The sequence below is a fragment of the Bombus vancouverensis genome, chromosome 12 (genome assembly GCF_051014615.1).
Source record: "Bombus vancouverensis nearcticus chromosome 12, iyBomVanc1_principal, whole genome shotgun sequence".
Classification (NCBI taxonomy): Eukaryota; Metazoa; Arthropoda; class Insecta; order Hymenoptera; family Apidae; genus Bombus; species Bombus vancouverensis.
In genome coordinates, this window is record NC_134922.1 from 4,645,634 (window position 1) to 4,667,573 (window position 21,940).

At 37.1% G+C, this 21,940-nt stretch overlaps 2 protein-coding genes across 7 annotated transcripts in view; one reads left to right on the forward strand and one right to left on the reverse strand.

Annotated features, from left to right (window-relative positions):
* LOC117160816 (uncharacterized) overlaps positions 1 to 4,262 on the reverse strand; it is a 246,742-nt gene extending 242,480 nt beyond the window's left edge. For all 6 annotated transcript variants that reach the window (XM_033341844.2, XM_076623190.1, XM_076623192.1 and 3 more), the window contains exon 1: positions 3,439 to 4,262. The gene's annotated coding sequence lies outside the window, so the exon portion shown is untranslated. The remainder of the gene's footprint in view (positions 1 to 3,438) is intronic.
* Positions 4,263 to 19,572: 15,310 nt separating this feature from the next.
* Txl (Thioredoxin-like) lies at positions 19,573 to 21,917 on the forward strand. The gene is made up of 4 exons (XM_033341927.2): positions 19,573 to 19,828; positions 20,179 to 20,446; positions 20,894 to 21,177; positions 21,266 to 21,917. Exons 1-4 carry the CDS (start codon positions 19,731 to 19,733, stop codon positions 21,477 to 21,479), a joined length of 864 nt encoding a protein of 287 aa, XP_033197818.1. The 5' UTR covers positions 19,573 to 19,730; the 3' UTR covers positions 21,480 to 21,917.
* The last annotated feature ends 23 nt before the right edge of the window (positions 21,918 to 21,940 follow it).

Sequence of the window (21,940 nt, forward strand, 5' to 3'; positions counted from 1 at the left end):
TTTATTTTTTGCCCTCTACGTTACTGCATAATGTGCTTGCAATGCATTCGAGTCGTTCACACATAGCCGAACAAGCTTTCATTCTTTTGAATTTCTCTACTGCGAATTTTTACATTCATCGAAGAAAATTTCAAACGTTCGACGCAATGAATGATCGCATAACGTAACACAGGAGGTGGTAAGCATCATGGAATTTTTCAATTTGCCTATGAATGATTATTTAATTAATTATGCTTTGATGTTACATGTATAAATCAGTGATTAAGGAGATAAATTATCTATTAGGGTAATATGCATTGAACGCGTTGAAAACCAATTCAGTCTGTTGGGCGTTAGTGCAATAGTATCTACTATATTTCACGCAACGGGGCTCGTATACATTCCTCTCCTTGAAGGGAATATATGTGGAATATTTGTTATACATTAATAAGTGATTAATCTAATGTGTTTCCGCAATGGATGCATAAATTTCGAGTACTATTCAGCTTAATATATTCGCGTATGGTTATCGATATCGATGTTTTCGTTCCATTATTAAGCCAATTTAAAATAAGGGATAATCTGTACGATACGTATAATAGATTTTTACACTACGTTTTGATATTTTTTTCGCATCACATTCATATATCGATCGAATGAAAAAAATGTTAAATATTGACAACGGTATCTATTTCGGTTCAATGTTTCTCCAGCAATTTTTTTAGCTATTCGTAACATTCCCTCGTTTACCATACCGAAGGTTCTCTCTCGTCTTCTTCCTGATCGTATCCTTTATTAATAATTTATATTGTTTCCCTGAATTTATAAACGATTAAGACGTTATCGATAGTATTAATAATTCATGACTCCTTGTTACTGCAATAAGTAACTTCGTCACGGAATTACGTCTAACAATTAGAATCAAGCAGTCTCATAAAAAATTGATAAGGAGATGTAAGAGATAAGAAAATAAAAGTAGTAGGACGGCCTCCTGAAAGCCTGGCACTGCTGTAATCCTGAACAGGCTACAAAACTCCTTTGCTTTTCCCGATAACTTGTAAGTTATGATTGAGGGTAGAAACCCTCTTCGTTATGAACTTACAAGGTAGATATCATTTAGAAACTTTCTCACCTCCTGTCTATTTAGAGTCTGCACTCTGTTGCAGGAAGGAATTCAAACCAAGCGAACCAATCTCCATAAAACTTCGCGCGCGTTTATAAAACCGTAACGAAGCCACTCTTGTTACTCGGATTTATTTGCAAACATCTACTAAAATTATAATGTGTATAGACGCAGTGGGTGAAATCGATGGTACAACCGGGAGATAAAGAAAGGAAACGAATATTTAGAGTAACATTTTCTCATACGAGGCCTAATTTCCGCGAAATTCGACTTTAAATATTTGCTTGGCACGTATTCGCTTAATTACGACTTAGACCTCAATTTTGCTCGATAGCTATAACTTTATCGAAATATATCGTTGATCACCCTCTAATTTTACCACCAACTACAGAACACCCTCTATGCATATGAAATAAAGCAACAGACGAGAAAAATTAATCAAACTAATTGCTAAATTTTTATGCAAAGATACTTTGAGGTAATATCGTTAATTTCAACATCTTCATTTTTCCTTTCCATGAACTGTCCTTCAAATACTTGGACAGTTATTGCAAAAGAGAAACCATCGTATGACGAAGCGAAAAAAGATTAAATTACTACAAAAGTGTGGCAGACAAGTTTCACCAGCGTGCACTCTTCATACTTTTAAAATATTTTATCGGTTGCAGCTTCATTTCGAAATACTCCGACTCATCGAAAATTAAAAAGGGAAAGATTGCACCGCATAGAAGCAACGAGGAAATGAAACGTTTGAATGCACAGGTCGGGTGAAGGAAGGAACAAACACAACGATAAAGAAACGTGAAATAATAATTTTTCATTGACACAAAGAAACTAAACGACCATATGTTACGCTTATTCGTAATTATTTTCCCCATTGATCTTTTTATTTGCTATATCGTAGCCACGATTTTATATTTACGTCAAGGAGATCTTTCCATGTAACGAACTCTTCGATCTTCCGCTCGGATTTTCCGTTTCATTAATCAGCTTATCAATACATTCGATATTTCCCAGCACTACGTATCGCGAGTTATATTATATATGAATAAAATTTATTCACTATCCACTTTTGCTATCTTCGTTTCTAGAATCCTCATATTTATGAAAACTATCCTGCTCCTCGTCGCGATACGAATTTCTAAACATCCCATCCACAAAAATCACAGATAATGTACCTTTTATATAGCTCATGCTGCGAGAAAATTTCGACGATTTATTATTCTAGAACAACGCGTTGTTATCATGATAACAGACACGGACAATGGATCGTGGTGCATTTTTATGAACCCCTTTCTTTCTTTCACGGGAACCGTGTTAAGTATCAACAACGCGCCACCCGGTTGCTAAACATATTCAAGAGCGACGAAAGAAAAAACGGAGAATGTAAATTACGGAAAAATATTTATTACCGTTGCAGGATCAGTTAACAACATTGCGGAAGTAGCACGATCGTCACGAAAATGTACCCTGTTTGGTACGATTAATATACAGGCCGCGTACTAATTTAAATATCATTTGCACGAGACACAAGTGCTTGCGGTGATTAGTATCCAAAGAATTTAATTACAATTGTTTGAATCCAGTAGCATACCGCGTGCCTGTGTGAAAATTAATCCAACACTAGTTATTCTCCTGTAACGATCACGCATTAACTACCGCCGAGATTTTCAAGGAACGACGACGCAATTCTCGTATTTTCAACGGTAAGAGTCTATTCTTTTAATCGTGCATCGCAGCAGAGCAATATACCGATACACGGACGAACGAACACATGGGATTGAAATATTCCGGAAATCGAAACGATTCTGGTATAACGCGAGGGCGATTAAAAAGCATTTCACATCTAAATATTTCCCACGCGAAATATATGAAAATGAGAAAAACGAAAATCCAAATCGTGAAAACAAATTCTTTAACCGCCTACACTGCACTGGCGCTGCTTTGGCGATATGCGTCAATAATGTGCAAATTGTTATTTAGTTTTGTTTTCACCGATGGAGGATGAAAATTAACGTATAAATAGATTTGCATTGATAATATTCACTTCAAAATATAACATTTGGTTTCAGGCAGCTTCACTGCAAAAAATGTTACTATAATATTAGGATATAGATGTAACCAAAATTATCTTTTGTAAATGTTGTAAATATTTTAAGCCATCGTAGAAACAGGAACGGGGAATAATCAATAGCTTGAATAATTCTAGAAACAACGAAAGACTTTAGAATAAAAATCTGGATAAAATCAAGTTAAACGCTAATCCAGGTTAATGAATCGCAACGCTGAGTCGGTCACACGAGGTATGCGAATGTCTGACTTTTCAAATTACTTACCGAACGATGATTGCCGACAAATATCGAGTTGAATATCAAAGTTGACGATCCATCCAGCGGCGCGCATAGAAACTCGTTCGTGATTCAAGAGGGTGGCGAGAAATAAAAGAGAAAAATCGAAAAGAGGTCCACGAGTAGACTCGAGTTTTCTATTTTTCTCCTTCGGTTCTTTTCCTTCTCGGTTGGTGTCACTCTCACCTAGTGTAGTGACAAATCAACGGCTGGCATAGATACACAGGTGCGAAAAAAGAGGTGAAACAGGGACAAAGAACGAAATACTAGCACAAGGTAACCAAGATCGAATGGCGAATCAGCGGTGTTTTACGATTGAAGCGGAGGATCCGCCAGAGGAACAACCCCCGTGAAAACACTCTTCCGTCGTATATCGATTAATTACGCTCGTGATAATTCGATCAGTGTCCTCGTGGCACTTTACGACGAATCGCGACTAATCGCGATGTTCGCGACTGTTCCGGACAGTCCTGTCTTCTGTTCGAATATATTTTTTAAAAGTACATCCAACCACCCCTCTTTGCACGAAAGTAGTTCCAAAGCAAAATTATTAGTCGCTCCTACTTTTTTAATTTTCTTTTTTCTTTTTGAATCGTGAGATCGGATCCTCCGAAAATATATTCGATATATGTTCCTATCGAATATAACTGTGGTTCAATGGTATCGAATTTGCAGACAGAATATCCTGCAAAGACTTTGGCCGTTGACGTCGGTCCCTCGTTATATGCGATATTCACGTATGAACGAAGAATCGGCGCAAGTCACAGCGATGCGAGGACGTCGCGACGACTGGCGGACGCAGACTGACTCGAACGCCGTCGTCCCTCGGTTTTCACGGCGCGCCGCGACGCTCAACGTCCCAACACCGCTCGTCGAGGGCGCTCACGGTCGTTCGTGCCGTTTCGTTTGCGTAGCTTTCCGCCCCTCGCCTTTTCTTGCGATTCTTCGACGCGCACGGTCTGTCCACCGCGACGCACGACGTCGGGATGTTCCCTTTCTCCCCTCTTTCCATTTCTCATTTTCTCTCTCTTTTTCTCTCGTTCGCTAGCACGACGCGTGCTCTCCTCTTTATGGTATTTTTCGCAGAGGGTGAAGAACGAGACGGGGGTAGAAGAACGCGAAACAAGGGTAGGAAAATGAACAAAGACGAATGCAACAGTTGTGAATCTCCTGGCATACTACATAACCGGCAACATCCTAAGAAAAGTTCCTTTTTTATGCTCGACTTCGTCGTCAATTGCTACTTCAACGTTGCGTCGCAGGGTAAAAAAAAAAGAAAAAAAGAGATCTCAGGTGTGACTGGATCCTCACAGGCGTTTCATTTATATGCACTACTTTTTTAAACGATATTTAGAAAGTTTATGTTTGAAGAATGTTTTATACAGAGTGATTTATGCAACCGAAAACGTTACATTTCCCTCTTGATTGCAAGTAGAAAAGAATGTTAAGGAGAAATGATGGATGATTTGTAAAAGACAACATTTTCAGGTCGTGAGCAAACGCAACGATTACATTTGCGTCATTCTTTTCAGTAGACACACGTATTTCGTTTATATGTTCTTTCATTATTCTACGTTAAAAGGGTATTGCGGTAAAATCGTTGAAAAATAATATACATATTACGGGATATTACGATGTTACTGCACGAAATGTAGCAAACTTTTTGAAAAACTCGGTAGAAAGGTCAGTGGCAGAATAATCCAGAAAAACTGCCGCAGAACTGATGTTGCAAAGCTACCTTTTTCGAAAGAAGAAAGCTCGGCACGAAGAAAATACGAACGCACTAGCACGAAACTGGTACAGAAGTAAACGGAGAATGAGCACAACAGTTGTGAATCTTTTAGAAGTTACAAGAATGACGCGGAATTTTCCTACGTATTCGAATTGCTTATGTACTGGCAATTGCCACAGAGAATTTTCTAAAGAGAAACTTTTCAAGAGTTTTAACACAAAAATTCATATGATGTAATTAGATTCTTCCTTTTTATGGTGAAAATAAAATTACCCTACGAATAATGAAAGGAGAAAAAGAAAACGTTCGGTTTAAGCTTTCTAAATGAAAATGACGCAAAAAATAATTAATCTAATTAACAAGAAGGTAAAAATCGTTGAATACGTCAACCGTAGTACCGAACGTTTTAACAAGCTTTTGTTCCTTCCTCCATAATTCCTCTTGCTTTCGAATAGCGTGAGGAATCGAATGGGAAACAATTGTTTCGTCGATAATGTCAGTGTCAAATAGCGTGCATGTCGAGGGCGTTGACGTCGCGTCGTAACACACGTCCTTGGCCACAACTCTGCTTGGTAAAGAGATGAAAGACAAAGCAGCGAAAGAGAGTGTTTGATTTTCGGTATCACGTACGGAAAAATGGACGGACGGGTGCAACAGTTGTTCATTTTCTACGCTTATGCGGAGGGGCGAGGAGGGGAGTACTCTAAAAATGCTGGAAACACTGGCAGCGACGACTTCTTCACGGAACTCGTCATCGTACACAAGTGCGGCTTTGTGCTGTTCAAACATTTTTATTACCGCGTGGTAAAGCTGAAAATGGCGCATAAAATTGACGAATACCAAGTGTAAAAGGGCAAACAAAAAGGGAAACAAAACGAACTGCGATACGTATATCCATGTTTCTGTATACGCAGTTATAACGCAATGCGAAATAATAAATTACTAAATAATGCACAAAGCTTTATTTAAATCCGTGATTTCGCTACGCCAGAGACGCATTCGCGATTAATGAGTATCAACAGTCGTTATTAAAATATTTATGACGACACGGTAACATCGCGTATACTATTTTCGGATTGCATTAACATTCCACCGCTCTTAAGCGGGGGGAAATTTATCACGATGCAAAACGATTCGCAAATGGCGTTATATACCTCTCATTCTATATTATGTATTTCGAATTACTGTATACACGCGCAGAAACAACATGTACATGGTTCGTTATACGGTTCGGACACACTTTCGCATTGTTATTCTATCGAATGTCAATCGTTCGAGTACCTACTCTGCTTATCGATAATATTGTATAATGCGCTAAAAAATCATTTTCACCGTTTCTCGATTTTTCAATTTCATTATTCGCATTAATCTGCTTAAGGTATACTTCAAAGCATATTACTTAAATTCCATCAACGTAGACAATTACACAAAGATCTAGACTTGGTCCAATTTGTTTCAACTTTTCCAGCGAATTTCCCCCGAAAGCTCTTCGAAACGAGCATTTTATTCCCAATTACCGGTATCCTCTGTCGGGCGTTCTCTTCGAGGATACTTGCTATCGTATCCTTACGAGCGCACACGACGCGGAATCGAGCTGCGACACGTTATTGCATTAGCATCGTTTAACCGGCAAATATCCCTAGGCGATTCCGCAGCAATTTTTCTTGGCATGGCGAGAGATGAGGCAAGTAAAAAGAGTGTCGGTACTCGGAATTGAGAGAGTACGCGGATGCAACAGTTGCTCGTATGACGCGTCTCGTGTCGACTTCCTCGGTGTCGTTGCATGTCACCGTGGTGCGTCGTCACTGCAACCGAGCACTGTGACGGAGCACGTAAACGCGGTAGCGCAAGCTCCGCGTCAGGATGCCACCGGAAAGAGGGTGGCGTCGCGTCGGTGCGGCTGTCCACGGCTTTATGTTTCTCCTGGGAATTTCTCTCTCACACCAGGGCCCGCTCAGACATTCACCCGAGCTCTCCTACCACCTGCACCGCGACGAACCCCATACCAACAGTGCCAACCTTGCACACACGTTGGAACACTGCTAAACGTCCAGTAGCTCACAAAGGCGCGACGAGACGCGCTGGATAGGAAACTTCTCCGTGATAATTATTATTGTTGCTACGTTACTCGATACCGCCTTCATGGATACACCCGTTGGATGCGCGCCTTCGTGCTTTTCCTGTCTAGATTAACGAGAACGCGGGAATTGAGAATAATGACTTGTGAGAATACCAATAATTGAGAATACCAATCGTTCGTATGTATAATTAATGAGTAGGATTGAACAGAGAGCGGTCATATCTATCAATATAGAGACATTTGCGTATCGACTTTTAGGGAATCGATGCATTATAACTTTTTCTTTTCGGCAACCAGGTAAGTGTATCTAATATCGCCTACCGTAAATATTCAAGTCGATTGTAGTCGACGGCATCGTTGGAAACACAATTATTATTTTTGGTATCGATTATTATTTTATTATGCAAATATACTTGCAAGTAAAAAATTAGGTCCAAGAAAAAGAAAGATTTTCACAGGAACACGAAATCGCACGATTCTTTACTAATCGTCTCGGGAGGTTAACACTGCCTAATGCATACGTTCCAGACAGATAAAATTTACAAGCGAATTATCTAAAAAAATAACTCGGTAAAATGGAGCAACATCCTCCGCCTCCCAAGTGTGCGATTTGTAAATGAGTCGTACTCGTTAATGTAGCGCAATACATCGAGCGGAAAACGCGAATTGCACCTGCGGGCACGATGCACTCGACAAAGAAGAGTCAGTTAGACACACACGTAGGAATACGATGAAAAGGGGATGTGGTAGGACACAGGTTCTCGAACTTGGCGCAATCAACTGATTGTGCGGAAGAACTTACATGGGTGCGAAACCGATCAATATACATAGAGCGAGGAAGCAAAACTAGCGTGTAACAGTAATGAATGCTTTTGTTCTAACTCCGCGTTTCTGTTGAGCGCTTCGAAGAATTAGAAAGTTGGATGCGCATTAAACGTGTAGTTTTGCGAACGAATGATTGTTTATCCTGTTATTGGAAACTGTGTTAACTACTACACCTCGCTTTCACAACCATTTTCTTCGCATTGTAAATAACGCATCTGTCTATTAAACCTGATGCACATTCCATGTTTTCCATACAATACAATTTTCCAATACGACGTCACGATGCGTATATCACGGTCTATCGTACGTAGGTTCAGCTCTGTAAGCTCGAGTTTCCTGAAATTTGAATTTTCTTCAGCCCAGAGTTTTCTAAAGACTAAATTGGTTCCCAGAACCACAGCACCGACGTTCCCTTGGACCGAAGGAACGTTAGAGCTGCCATTTTCCGAATAAGCGGATGCTTTACGTACCGGGGCATCTAATTTGAATTATTCGATAGTGTCATCGCAGGTCATTCTATAATTATTGCATATTGGAATTTAAGAGAAATGCAAATAGCTTCTTAATGGAACCAAGAAGTCATCGGACATATCCTGGAATGGCACTCTGTTTATTTTGGAATTTCATGTTCGGATAATCGATTGCAATTTGAGTGCTAGAGACCAGCCGCACCCACGTTCGACTATTCGGTTTTCTATGTGCAAGTTCTCTGTACATGTACGTCTGGTATGTCGTTTAGAAGATTAGGAAGTCTCCGTCGTACCAAGTAAAACGGCAAAACAAATACCATCGCGAACTTGAGCTGAATTGAATTCTTCCATACTGACCATTGTGTAGATATGTATCCGTAATCGATATATCTGCACAAATTATTCATTTTATCGAAACGACGAAACCGGTATATTTAGCTGACTAATATAGACATCGAACTTTTTAACTACATGAAATATCCATGATGAAATTTTTTAGAAATTTACTAGCTGTTGGATTTATCGATTCGTTAATCGAAAACGAATATAACAGATAAAACAAAGTGAAATATTGTAAGAATTGGTGTAAAATTAAACATCCCAACTATAGATACCTGTTTATTACTTCCATTTCAATTTAGTTATCTTAAGCTAGACGCGATCTTAGAAACACCTCGCAGAAAGCAAAGATCGTTTACATTTATACGTGATTATCAGCTGGTCCGTTGGAAACGTTGGTTAACACCACACGACGCGTGAACACCTTGAATTGGCAGGTGATATATGCAACGTCAATAGCTAATCCAAATTACTGGCTCTCTAGATCGAGCCAGGATTACACGGTCGCAGGTATCTATCCACAAGATATTCACACTACGTAACCGCAGACTGAAGAATAGAGCTGCTATTTCGCGTAGAAACTACCGCCAATTCCTAACCCAAACTACCGGACTGCCTGTACGAGCTGGATTACATTACAGCCGCGTGAATAATCCGCCAGGTAGTTACGCGGATGAAAATAGCGTCAGCGCAAACCTGGAAACAATTCTGCGCATCTGCGAAATTTTCGCTCAAGATTTTCTCGGCGCTATCGAGCCTCCGGAAAGGTTAATTAAGCAAGACAAAATCATCTCCGATAGACCAAGGTATAGTATATACTTATGTATCTACAAGATTTTCTGTTTCCTGTTAATTTCAACTTAATTATTGCATTTCGTGTACCCGTTTGAAAATCAAACACTTGGACGTGACGATATTATTGCATCGATCGATATGAAGCGGAAGAAAATGAAGCATTAAACATAAGATTTGTAATAAGTTTGCTACCACAAGGGGAACTGAGTATCAAACGTCGATCACACTCTGTAGCAACTCGATCTTAATTTTACGGTCACCGCTACTCCTCCAACGAAAGTTCTTTGACCACGTTAAACATTAGGTACACCTAAGAGTTCGTGTTTGCTTCGTTAAGTTGCGATCAGTGTCACACACCAAGTGTTTCCAAACTTCATCACGACTAATTGTTGTGAAGGCGGATGCCACGAAGTAGCCCATTGGAAATTTGTCAATTGCAGGTAACTGCGACTCGTTCGTACAGATGCCACGCAGATGTTCCTGAAAGGTCAAAATTACGGCTCACGGTTGAGGAGTAGTTTTCCTCCATAGTTGCACGACCATGCTTCTTCGTTTCCTTTCCTCCGCCAGTTCTACTTCTTCTTTTTTCCACTCAACACCTGATGTCACCATCGTAAAGCTACGCAGTATTTTTCTAATTAGGGAGTTTTATTTTCATACGTGAGAATTCCGTCATCGAGATCGATTATCAAACAAACGTTGAATTATAATTTTAACGTATCTATTCCGAAATGTTGAAACGCGATTTTACACGTCGTTAGAGGAATTAATGGATGTTACTCAAAGTTATCGGAACACGGAATGTTAAAGATTTACAGAGGGAGACGATTGACCCTTATCAAATTATCTTAACAAGGTTACAGATTAGGAGAAGGAGGATTACTCTCAGTGACACAGTCTACCTTGTGGCGTTATCAACAAGCATAAATGAAACCCCTGTGATTTATACATCGTGCAATGTTCTAATCGGGATTAGCAAACCAGATCTGGGTGATTTATGCTCATAGTCTGCCATACAGAACGAAAGAATATACGGACAACTAAAAAGTACCTGCCTATTTTTGCTGATGGACAAGAGCAAATAAACATTAAGCCGATCGATAAAACGAAGAGTTCAGGATGAAAGATTAATAGACATACATTACATAGATCGATATCGCGTCTGTCAAAAGAGAAAAATTATTCAGACCAAGTTTCCGTGTCAAGAAGTATTTCAAGTCTGAAGAATTAATATAACGATAAATTTCGTTTCATTAAAGGAGACCTAAGGTGTTGAACTTTATCGATTCTGCTTTAACGATCCCATTTCATCCAGTGCAATTTCTCTTATTTATTAATTAAATAAACCGACGGACAGATCAGAATTTCTATTCCTCGAGCATTTTTTAATGTCGCTGCACGTAAACGCGTGCCGCCGCGCCGGTCGCATCGTTGTGCATTTTATATTTCGCTCTTTACAAGAGCGTTTTTTTATCAGGCTAAGCACTTAAGGGCGGGAAGAGCATACTGTCACGTCTGGTAGGTTAATCAGAATTTTTACGGGCCGCTCCGAAACTCCGTGCAATCAACATTAACCTTTACTGCCAGCTACTAATGCCGGTATTGCGATCCATCAGTATGTGGGTGCATTTTATTAGGCTTCCTATACTCCGATGCGTTTAAGTCGGCTTTAAATGTTCGCCACGCCCAACCTATAATCCCGCTGCGTTTAATCTACCATTCGAGTCTGATAATTCCTTTGGTCACAAATAGTTCTTACTTTCATTGATCTCTACTTGGATTAACGCATGGCCAACCTGAAAACGCTTCCTTCCTTCGATAAGAGATACAGACCCGAATTGTTTATTTCCGATCGTAAAAAATAGCAGCAACCTATTTGTAAAAAAAAACAAAAGAGAGAAAGAAGAAAAAATTAATTTTCATTAGTAATATTTCTATGAACTCGCGGACCTTAGTTTGTCTATCGAAAGTGATAGTAGAAATAGTGGATCGCTCATCGACTATCGAGCGGAAAGTCATGTCGAGAACACACAGTATACGAGAAGACATGTAGTTTTTCTGATCGGGAAACGTGTATATCAGCCTTAAACGATTTTGCACTTTAAAGTCTCTATCCTCTCGTCACAGAGGATTCTATCGGCAAGTACACAACGTTGGCGTACGCCGTACGGCGCGAGGGAGCGTATAATACATAATGTTCTTGCCGTCCTGTAGAATGTACAAGGTTTCGGTTCGTACATCCATCTCCCGTGTCATAAGCAGGCCAACCTTCCTCCACTTGCTACAGCTAAAACATTGTCGATTTTTCTTGCATAGGTGTTATGCGTTTTTGATAAATGGTCGGTTGGTCGAGCAGCTTAACCAACCAGGAAAGCAGCTAGGCCAAGATGAGTGGTGGCCTCGCCTAGCGGATTAACCTTCTTTGTCTTCGGTTTCTTTTGATTTTCACAGTTTTCCCTAATAATACATTTAGCTTTAATCCCTATTCGTTCAACCGTCGGACGTAAACTAATTTGCGGAAGCTGCGAACCTCTTTAACCCACCGAGCGCATCGCTCTTCCTTAAGTCAACTTTAATTTCGTAGCTCCACACATAGCGCGGTGCATGATATCTTTTACGATTTTGCTGTTAGGACCCGACACGCTTGTACGTGCCGTAGATTTATCATCTGTGCAAACGTCTAGAATTTCTTTTTTTCCGGCTCATCGCGGTCCTCTGTTCCTCGAATAAGTCGTGCAAGTGTATAGGCGGTTAAAATATGGATCACGTTCAAGAAGAACGCCATTTCACAATGTAAAAGTATGCGTTTATCGTCGATGTTACGGTATTTGCTCCAACGTAGTACGTTTGTCAAATAATACACTCAGAAATTTTACTTTCTTTACAGAAAAAAAATAACACATCTCGCGACTACGGTAGATATCGTAGATTTATAATATTTTCCTTGTTATTTATCGCACAAGCTTTAGAAAAATATTAAATGTTTACCCTTTCATAAGAATTTAAACGTGTCTGAATGATTTCAAATTAGGTATCTTGCTACCTTAATCGCCACTTCCTCGGTAAGGTGCGGCACATTAATATCGATCAGTTATCTTGAAAGGAATGTCACATCAATATCAATTAATCCAGCGAGTAATAAAGGATTGCGTGCTACGAGAAAGGGAGCTCGTTCTTCCAGCCCATCGATACATCTCACACTTTCCTGGATAGTTAACCCCTGACTGCGATCATCAAGTCATATCATCGTTCCAGTAATCATTGATGTGTTCCATGAAAATTGCCAATAATTGGATGATTGATAATCGATAATGCCCTCAGTGCTATTGCAAATGACGTTCTAAATACTAAAAATAGTTGATATTTGATCATATGTCCTACATTTACAGCAACAAGATGAAAGGTTCCATTGCGAAATTTATAAAATCCATTAATACTCATTTGGTAATAAAACGAATAGTTTCATGTAAATTCTAGAACGTGTTCGTCTCCTAATCAATTTTTGAGATTATACAGTATATTATTATGCTCCATTAATATTTATGCCAGCGCTAATGTCATTATTAATTTAATATTCTAATAACGATTTCCCATTGAATTGAGCATACAGACATTAATATTTCAATTCAATTGCAAATACAAAATTAGAATCTTCAACTATGATACAACTGTACAACAATAAAAACTAATAGAATATTATGAACCTAAATAAAGAAGTAAATTACTCTAATTAGCTTATAATTACAATTTTCGTGATGTAATTTTGAATAATATTTACGAGAAAAAAAAACCGGACTACTCTATTATTCAATTACATTATTGTTAATTATACGTCGTATTATCAACATTAAAATTATTTTATATTTATGAAGCATGAAATATATAATCAAAATACAAGCGAAATAATAATTTAAAACTCTATTGTTTCACGAAATTCGCATCGATATTCAAAATTTAATTTTACCGTACCGCAACGACATCAGGAGTGCCTAATTATACGCAGGTGGATTGTATTTCGATGAAATGTAAATCAGTTTAGAATACAACACAAAAGAATTCACCCGAGGAAACGTGAAATTCGTTTCATGAGGAGGAGAAAATAGTCGAAACGCGGTAGTCTTTATGAAAAGTCGACAGCATTGCGAACGCAGAGATTTTTATACGAACGGTATCGCTCACGGAAACTTCTTTTTCATTCGGCAAATGGCAGAAGTCCACCCATTGATATATGTATATACGCCAAATTTACTACCTACTAAATTTACCTTTCTCCCGGATAAGTGGAGTCATTCACCTGTTCGTTCGTTTGACTGTTTAATTAGTCATTGAATACGTGACTGAGATTTAAAAATATGTCGACGTGCGAACATTGAACTTTTTGAAACTGCAGAAAAAGTTTTTCTTCTTTGAATAAATCTTTGATCGATTAAAGAAACCAAAACCGAATGAGCTAAAATTTGTATTCAACGCGTGGCTCTCTTCATCTTCAAGGTGATTAATACGAATAACTTCAATGATGCTTAAGATACACAACAGTTTCATCAGAAAGAAATATGTACAAAAATAGCTGCTTCTCTACCTACCCTAGCTTTCACTTTTTTAATCTCTTTCGCTTCTTTCAACATCGACGCAAGAAGAAACTGCAGATTTTGTCCACCTCTTAGCCGAAAATTATTCCAAATTTCCCAGTTTGTTTTAAAGTTATCTTCATTCGCAGAATAAATTTCCAACTTGCAAATAGCGGAAAACAAAAGAGAACGATTAATTCGCAAGTGTAGCAATTATTTTCTTGTAGGAAAGCAATCATTAAATACGGTGTTTCGAGTCATTTGAAATCGAGGATAAAGGAGAGAGAAATTTATGTATTTTCAAAGTTGTACGGATTTTAGTATCGCAATTATATCGAGGCAGGGGTAGTCGGAGATTGAGTTGAGGCTCATAACTCTTGCCGGTCGTAACGTTCAACTGCAGACTGCTCAGTCGTGCATTTCATAGGCCGCCAGATGTTACGTACCTACATATCAGCAGGTACCACTTCACGTGCGCATACGTATTCATTATTAAATTACGCCCACAACACGGTTGTACAGCATAGAGGCGCGTTTCAACCACGAATCGCCAATAGCGTATAAAACAACGTTGTTCGTTCTCCTTGTTTATTCTGCCATATCGGCTTTCGTGTCTGCAGGCGAAACGCTCTATGCAACATTTAAGAATGCTCACGTTCGCGGCTACAACAATTTCCGCGCGAATACGGTATCTACTTTTCGAACAAGAACATCTGCGTTGAGCATATTCCTACAATTTAAATATACGATGTCGTATATTATGAATAACGTAATGCGCACCGCTCGTGCCATTTCTAAACTCTTTCGATCAGTAATATAGATAATGCAACGCGTATTCAGGGAAAAATTATACATCACCAAGACTGGTATATATGAAATTGAAAATTTGATGAAACGATTATCATCGCGCTTAAGCGGCATTTCCTTACAGCTGTTTTTATCCCAATCTGCAAGAAATTCGTGTCCGTATGCGCGAAGAAGAAAGAAAAGAAGCATCGATAAAGTGAAACGAAGGAAGAGAATTTATGGAAATTACTGCAATGACATCTAATTAAATTCAGCATTATGGTCGAATATCGGACTGCCAGGCATTTCCATTCTAGTTCCTAGTTCAACCTAAAATGCCAGATAAAGCGATATGAAGTTAAGAGTAGAGAATTAGGTGAGTTCCCATGAGGTCCATGTATACGTGTAACGTAACGATATTCTCTACTTTGAATGTACTTCAATTACAACATTCCGACTTCCGGGATTCTACGTTTCTACTTATTCAGGAAATGCGCCGTGAAATTGCTATTCCTGTACACACTTCCATAAAATTGAATTCTATGAACATGCAATAAGAAAACGTCATTCGCGGATAACGGTTCAACAATTACAACTTTTTCTCGACGACTTGCATAGAAAATTGTATTTGAATTGTCGCTATGAGACGTGAATTAACGAGAGATGCATTGTGCGTGCTTTTCAAATTTCTAGCGTACTCTTTGTAGCAGCGGTCCTTCCCATTCGCCATCGAAGTATTCAGAGGGGAAGCCATTTCATAAAAGCAACGAGCATCTCCGAAATATCGTTCCGAGATAAATGAAATTTGATTTGTCGAGAATTTGCAAAAGGATCAAAAAATGGAGGAAGTTGGTAACTAACTGGACACAGTCAGGAAACGACCGAAGGCGAATAGAACTCTTAGTATCCTATCGGAGGTTTCACCGGTCTCTCGAACATCAATATCGGACAAGATCAGAACTTAAGGCAATTGCGCACTGATACAACAAAGGGCATCGTCTAACGCGGTTATACCTCGTAAGCGAAATTCTATTGCTATATCCCATCTCGAGCGTCTATATTGGCCTCTCTCTGAGAACACAACCGTTCTCTCATCCCTCTCTTCTCATCATCTTCCTTCGTTTCGTTCGTCCTCTCTCTCCATCTTCGTTTCGCTCTCTCACTCTCACCCTTTCGCCACTACCTTTCCCTTTCTCTTTCTCTTTCTCTCTATCAATACCAACCTAATCTACTTTACCAGCAAATAGTGTTCACGTTCCCCAGACAATGGTTTTCTCTTAGCTAGATGCCCCCTGCGCCGACACATCCCGCTACCTATTCAATACACCAATATAGCTTTTACTTTCTTATACCTTATAATTTACTTGTACGTACTTCTTAATCCGGACAATCACTGGATCCACGTTACATACGTTTCGCAAAACTCTTTGAAAGGTGGTCAAAATTTGACAAGGTTATCGTACCCCATGTAAAATTGTAAGAATTACTTTATTATTTAGAATCTGCCACTTGTCAATTCATTGCTAATATTAGTTAGGAAATAATGCTGCATAGAGATTCAGGTCTATCTCCAAATTACGTTAAATCTTTCACAGATGAAACAAAACTAACTGGGTTAGCTACGTTAGCTAGTACAAAATTAAATCTGGATATTATCCAGAATTTTGAAATCGATCAACAATGACGTAGACAAAGAGCGAACCCCTAATCGAATCAAATTTCACCTTTTAATCGCATCAAGATTTTCTCTTTCAAGACACCGCGAGAAAATAACTCCAACTTCACCAACACAGATCTACTCCATCATCGACGATTCTCCACCTAATTGATTTCCACAAGCTTCGTGGAGCCGCCAATTTCGATGAGTGTTAGTAAAATTAAACCGCTGGGTGAGTCGAGCATTGATTATTACGAGGTCAAGTATCAAGTTTCCTTTGAAAGCCACATTACCCCCTGGTTTGATAATCGGGTTCCTCAGACAATAGTACCGTTTCATCGTTTTCCACCCTGACTATGTTCAAACCTCGCTTCCTTTCCTATTCACAGCACCCATGCGAATTTTGCGCTATTGCGACATCTCGTCTTCCTGCTTCTGATTGATAACACGACTTCCTGTCTAACACTGACGTATAGGGACAGAAGTAGCCACCTAAAAACTTAGCTTACCATGAGAGATAGAAATGATGAAATTTGATAAAACGTCACGAGCTGAAGAATGAAATTGAAAGAGCGTAAGTGAAATTTTTATCGATCCTTTCAACCAAATTTCCACGTATCCTTTTCGTGAAATTCAAAGAACGACTCTATCAAATTACCGCTCGTAATTCTGATAATACGTTATTTAATACCAAGTATTGTTCGGATAATTTAATTCGACATGGAATACAGACAATAGTTAAAAGGTTAAAATTCCTGTGCGAAATGAATATATACGTTAGTGCATTTTCGTCGTCATACACCAATTGTTTACTCAAAAATACGATATGATCGTAATTAATGCATACTATTTCAAGAAAATGGTCTAGAAAGAAATTATTAGAAGTTGCTAGTGGATTATGTAATTATATGGATTATAGTAAGAGTTTCTAAACAAGAGATTCTAAAGATTTATATAAGAAAAGAATGGTTAAAACTTAAATACTTGAGAGGAATAAGTCATTAATAAGTGATTGATATTTGAGATGTAATTAATTTCCGATGCAAACAAATAATATATTACAGTGTTAACTCAGAAACTAATTAAAGTAACAAAGTTTTCGCATCAGGGAGCAATCAAATATTTAAAAACGTCTAATTATGGTTGAAGAATCTCCACACGAAACAACTCTACGTACGTGTACAAAGGCATTTAATTAATTACTATCTATAATGTGATTAAAACTAAATTATTAATCTCTATGAAACTACACTGTACATTTTAAACGATGCTTCTAAATAGCTCTGTTTGAGCGGAAACATTCTTAGGTGTACAAGTTGCATATTCTACTTTCAAATGTACATCTGAATGTTTTTAAAAATATATAAAACTGTTATTTTTAAGATATTTATCCTTCCAATGAATTTACTAAATCTATGGAAACGTATACACTAAATAACTATAAATCAGATCAGAAACGTCGTTTTAAATTCAAGTGTAACATAAAGTATATTTGCAGAAAGCGAACGAATGTATGCAAATTTCCTCGTACAGCGCGAGGTGAGTAAAAGTAAATTAAAATAATTCTATTCTTGATACATACCTCCGGTTGCAAAAATATATACAAGTTAAATAATAATCGTTACATTTTAATCATTTATTCACAGAACACACTGATTTCGATAAATATTCGCATGAAACAACTTGTCCAAATTGTTTATGTTACATTAGAACGAAAAGTTATCATTATAATACTTATGTAACACACATTATGGCTGTAATTTTGCTTCCCATATGGTAAGTATATATTAAATAAAAATGTTTAGTATTCTTAAATTAAGTATCCTTTAAAACAGGAGTAAATTTCATTCCCATAGTATGTGCATGATACCATACTGTACTAATGTATATAAAAATACCGCACATTATTGCCCCCGATGCAAAATTTATTTAGGGACCAAATTTGCAGAAGGTAGTAATATATTTCATCATTGCATAGCAAGTACTGTTTACTATTAATTGTAACATTTAATACTGCGAATAAAATATTAATACTCCAAGATTACACACGTTATTGGTATTTTAGTACTTAGGAATGTTTCTAAGCATATATATACACACACACACTTATATATACTTATTTATACAGGGTAGTTGGTAACTGGTGGTACAAGCAGCGTGATTCTACGCGAAAAAAGAAGTCGAAAATATAGAATAAAAATTTTTCGTTTGAGGCTTTGTTTTCGAGAAAATCGACTTTGGATTTTCGCTCGGTACGCGTGCGGTACGTTATAACGGATCTCACTGTAGATCGTTGTCTAGATGGAAAAATTCAAAAAAAAAAAGAAAAAAGATTTTTATTCTATATTTCCGACTTCTTTTTTCGCGTAGAATCACCCCCTTTCCGCTTGTACCACCAGTTACCAATCACCCTGTATATATATTCCATACATTCATTTCATGAATAAAAGTGAAACAAATCCTATTATCATATATCGCTCATATCTACCAATTAAAGATATAACATTATTATACCTACACATTACGTTTGAATTTTCAACGTGGCTTAGAAATATGGCAATTTGAAAATTACGTAGTCAACAGGTATACAATGCTTTTTTGACAGAAGTCGTATAAGTTAGGTTGGAAATAATTACAAATTGTTAAAAACGATTTTCCAATATGTATATTACTTTCACTCACCAAATTCTTGCAAATTTCAATAAATTCGACAAAAAGTCGTACACCTCCTTTTCGTACTTACTAGAAATTCTCCATAGTTGGCGCGTTAACCTGAAGCCGCATTTTGATGTGTATTACAATATAACTGCGTTTCCAATCTATTCAGATTCTTCGCCTTCATGTGTAAACAGTCTTTGCTTGAACCTCCAATCGCGAACCCGAAATATTTTAACGTGAATTAGCCATAAAATTGAACGTATTCGAAAATTCAGTCCTGTATGCTTAAACTGCCAGTCATTCAATATTTCTATAGGAGTTCTTGCGTTTTTCCTTTATTCATGTTGGATTAGATCGCTATAAAAATACAATGGGTGCAGTACGTGTAATCAATGACGATGGCCAATTTTATGGGGAAATGGCTAGTGCAGGTGCAAAATTGGTCGTAGTTGACTTTACGGCAACATGGTGAGCTTTTTGGGGTTATATTAAATGGAAGGTTACTAAAACTTCAAGAACTTAATTTCTATATTTGCTATGTACACCGACTTATAACTTTCAAATTTTCGTTCCTTTTACGCTCATACATATTTAGAACATTATTATTATTTTATAACATTACCAACAAAGTTATGTTTAATATTTTTATATGTCTGTTGTCATTGATATAGCAATAAATAATGATTTAAATAATAACTACAATTAATCATACTTAATTTTACGTGTTTCTGTAATTGATATAATGATTAGTACCAATGCAAACGAAAATATTATACTATTTGAAAATATCTCTTACTACTAATCTTATAATTCTACAGGTGCGGCCCTTGCCAGAGAATTGCTCCAATATTTGAGCAATTATCAATTAAATACCCAAATGCAGTGTTTCTTAAGGTCGATGTAGACAAGTGTGCGGAGACTGCTGCAATGCAAGGAGTTAGTGCAATGCCCACATTTATATTTTATCGTAACCAAACAAAATTGGGTTTATGTCAAGGAGCTGATCCGGCTGGATTAGAATCAAAAATACAACAATTTTATGGCAGTGGAGATTCAGAGGATTCTGAGAGTCCAGTGTCTGGACATGTACGAAATAGTGATAATGTTTATTACCATATTTTTGGAATGATATTTCTTGCTGCAGTTTTGTACTTCTGGAATAAGTACCAATAAAAAAGTTGTGGTAACCTTCTTTCAGTGGATATTAACATTATTATAACATATTCATTAATAAGAAAATACCATTAATTGAAACATATAATATACGTTATGTTGCTTCATCAATTGCATGTACTTATAATTTTTTAGTATTTTGTAAATATCATATTCCAAAGTTAAATTAGTCATTAATATACAATATGTTCAAAACAAAACTTGTATTGCATTTAGATGTTTTTACTCTTAATAAAAATTCTTATTTATATATGTATATTTCCCTGGATGTTTGTACCCAACTTTATCGGACATGAAAGTATGAGATGATACTACGTAAATATAAATACTCCAAAAATCCTCAAAGGATACCTTTTGCAGATGGATCTATCTAGTTTCATTACAAAGGCACAATGTGAATGTTTGAATGAATCCGATGATCACAACTTTTTACAATGCTTAAGTTCTGATAATGGGTATTTAGAAAGTGAATGCGATGAACAGCTGATTCTGTCTATTGCATTTTCACAAGCAGTTAAAGTGCATTCTTTGAAGATTAAAGCTCCCAAAGATACGGGACCAAAAAACATAAAACTATTCATTAATCAACCAAGAACTATTGATTTTGACATGGCAGATTCTAATACAAGTGTCCAAGATTTAACGTAATATTGACCTCATTGATTTTACATTGCTTATATTATATAGCATTCCAGTAAATCTGTTCTAATTATATTAAATTTTTTTGTGCAGATTATCACCAAAGGATATTGAGGAAGGTAATCCAATTTCCTTGCGTTATGTGAAATTTCAAAATGTACAGAATATACAAATATTTGTAAAAGACAATCAAAGTGGTGGTGAAACAACAAGAATCGATCATCTAGCTATATTTGGCTCACCAATTTCAACAACAAACATGGGAGAATTCAAAAGAGTGAATGGAAAAAAAGGGGAGAGTCATTAACAACCAGTTAACATGTGAAGGATTGTAAAAGACTATGTTATGTCAGATAAATTTTCCATGGCCATATTTCCTAAGAATACTGAAAAGAACTAAATTTTCTCTTCTTTTTTTATGCATTATATTGTATAACTTCAATCCAATTATGGAATGATATAATAAAATTCGAAAATTCACACACTCATACATATACATTGAATAATAACACATACATATAAATAAAAAATTATTTGTTTATTAATAAATTATTGAGAGATTCTGTAAAATAAATTACATTATAGTTATGATACGTGTTTCTCTAATTATACATAATTGTTTATTAAAAAGATATTTAAATAATTTTTACGTGTACGCGTGCTCAATCAATCAATGATTAGGTGCAAGGTTGCAAAAAATAAAAATTGTTGTGCTCATAATAAATAAATGATAAAAGTTAAGAAATATTCTACCTAATTACCCTTTCT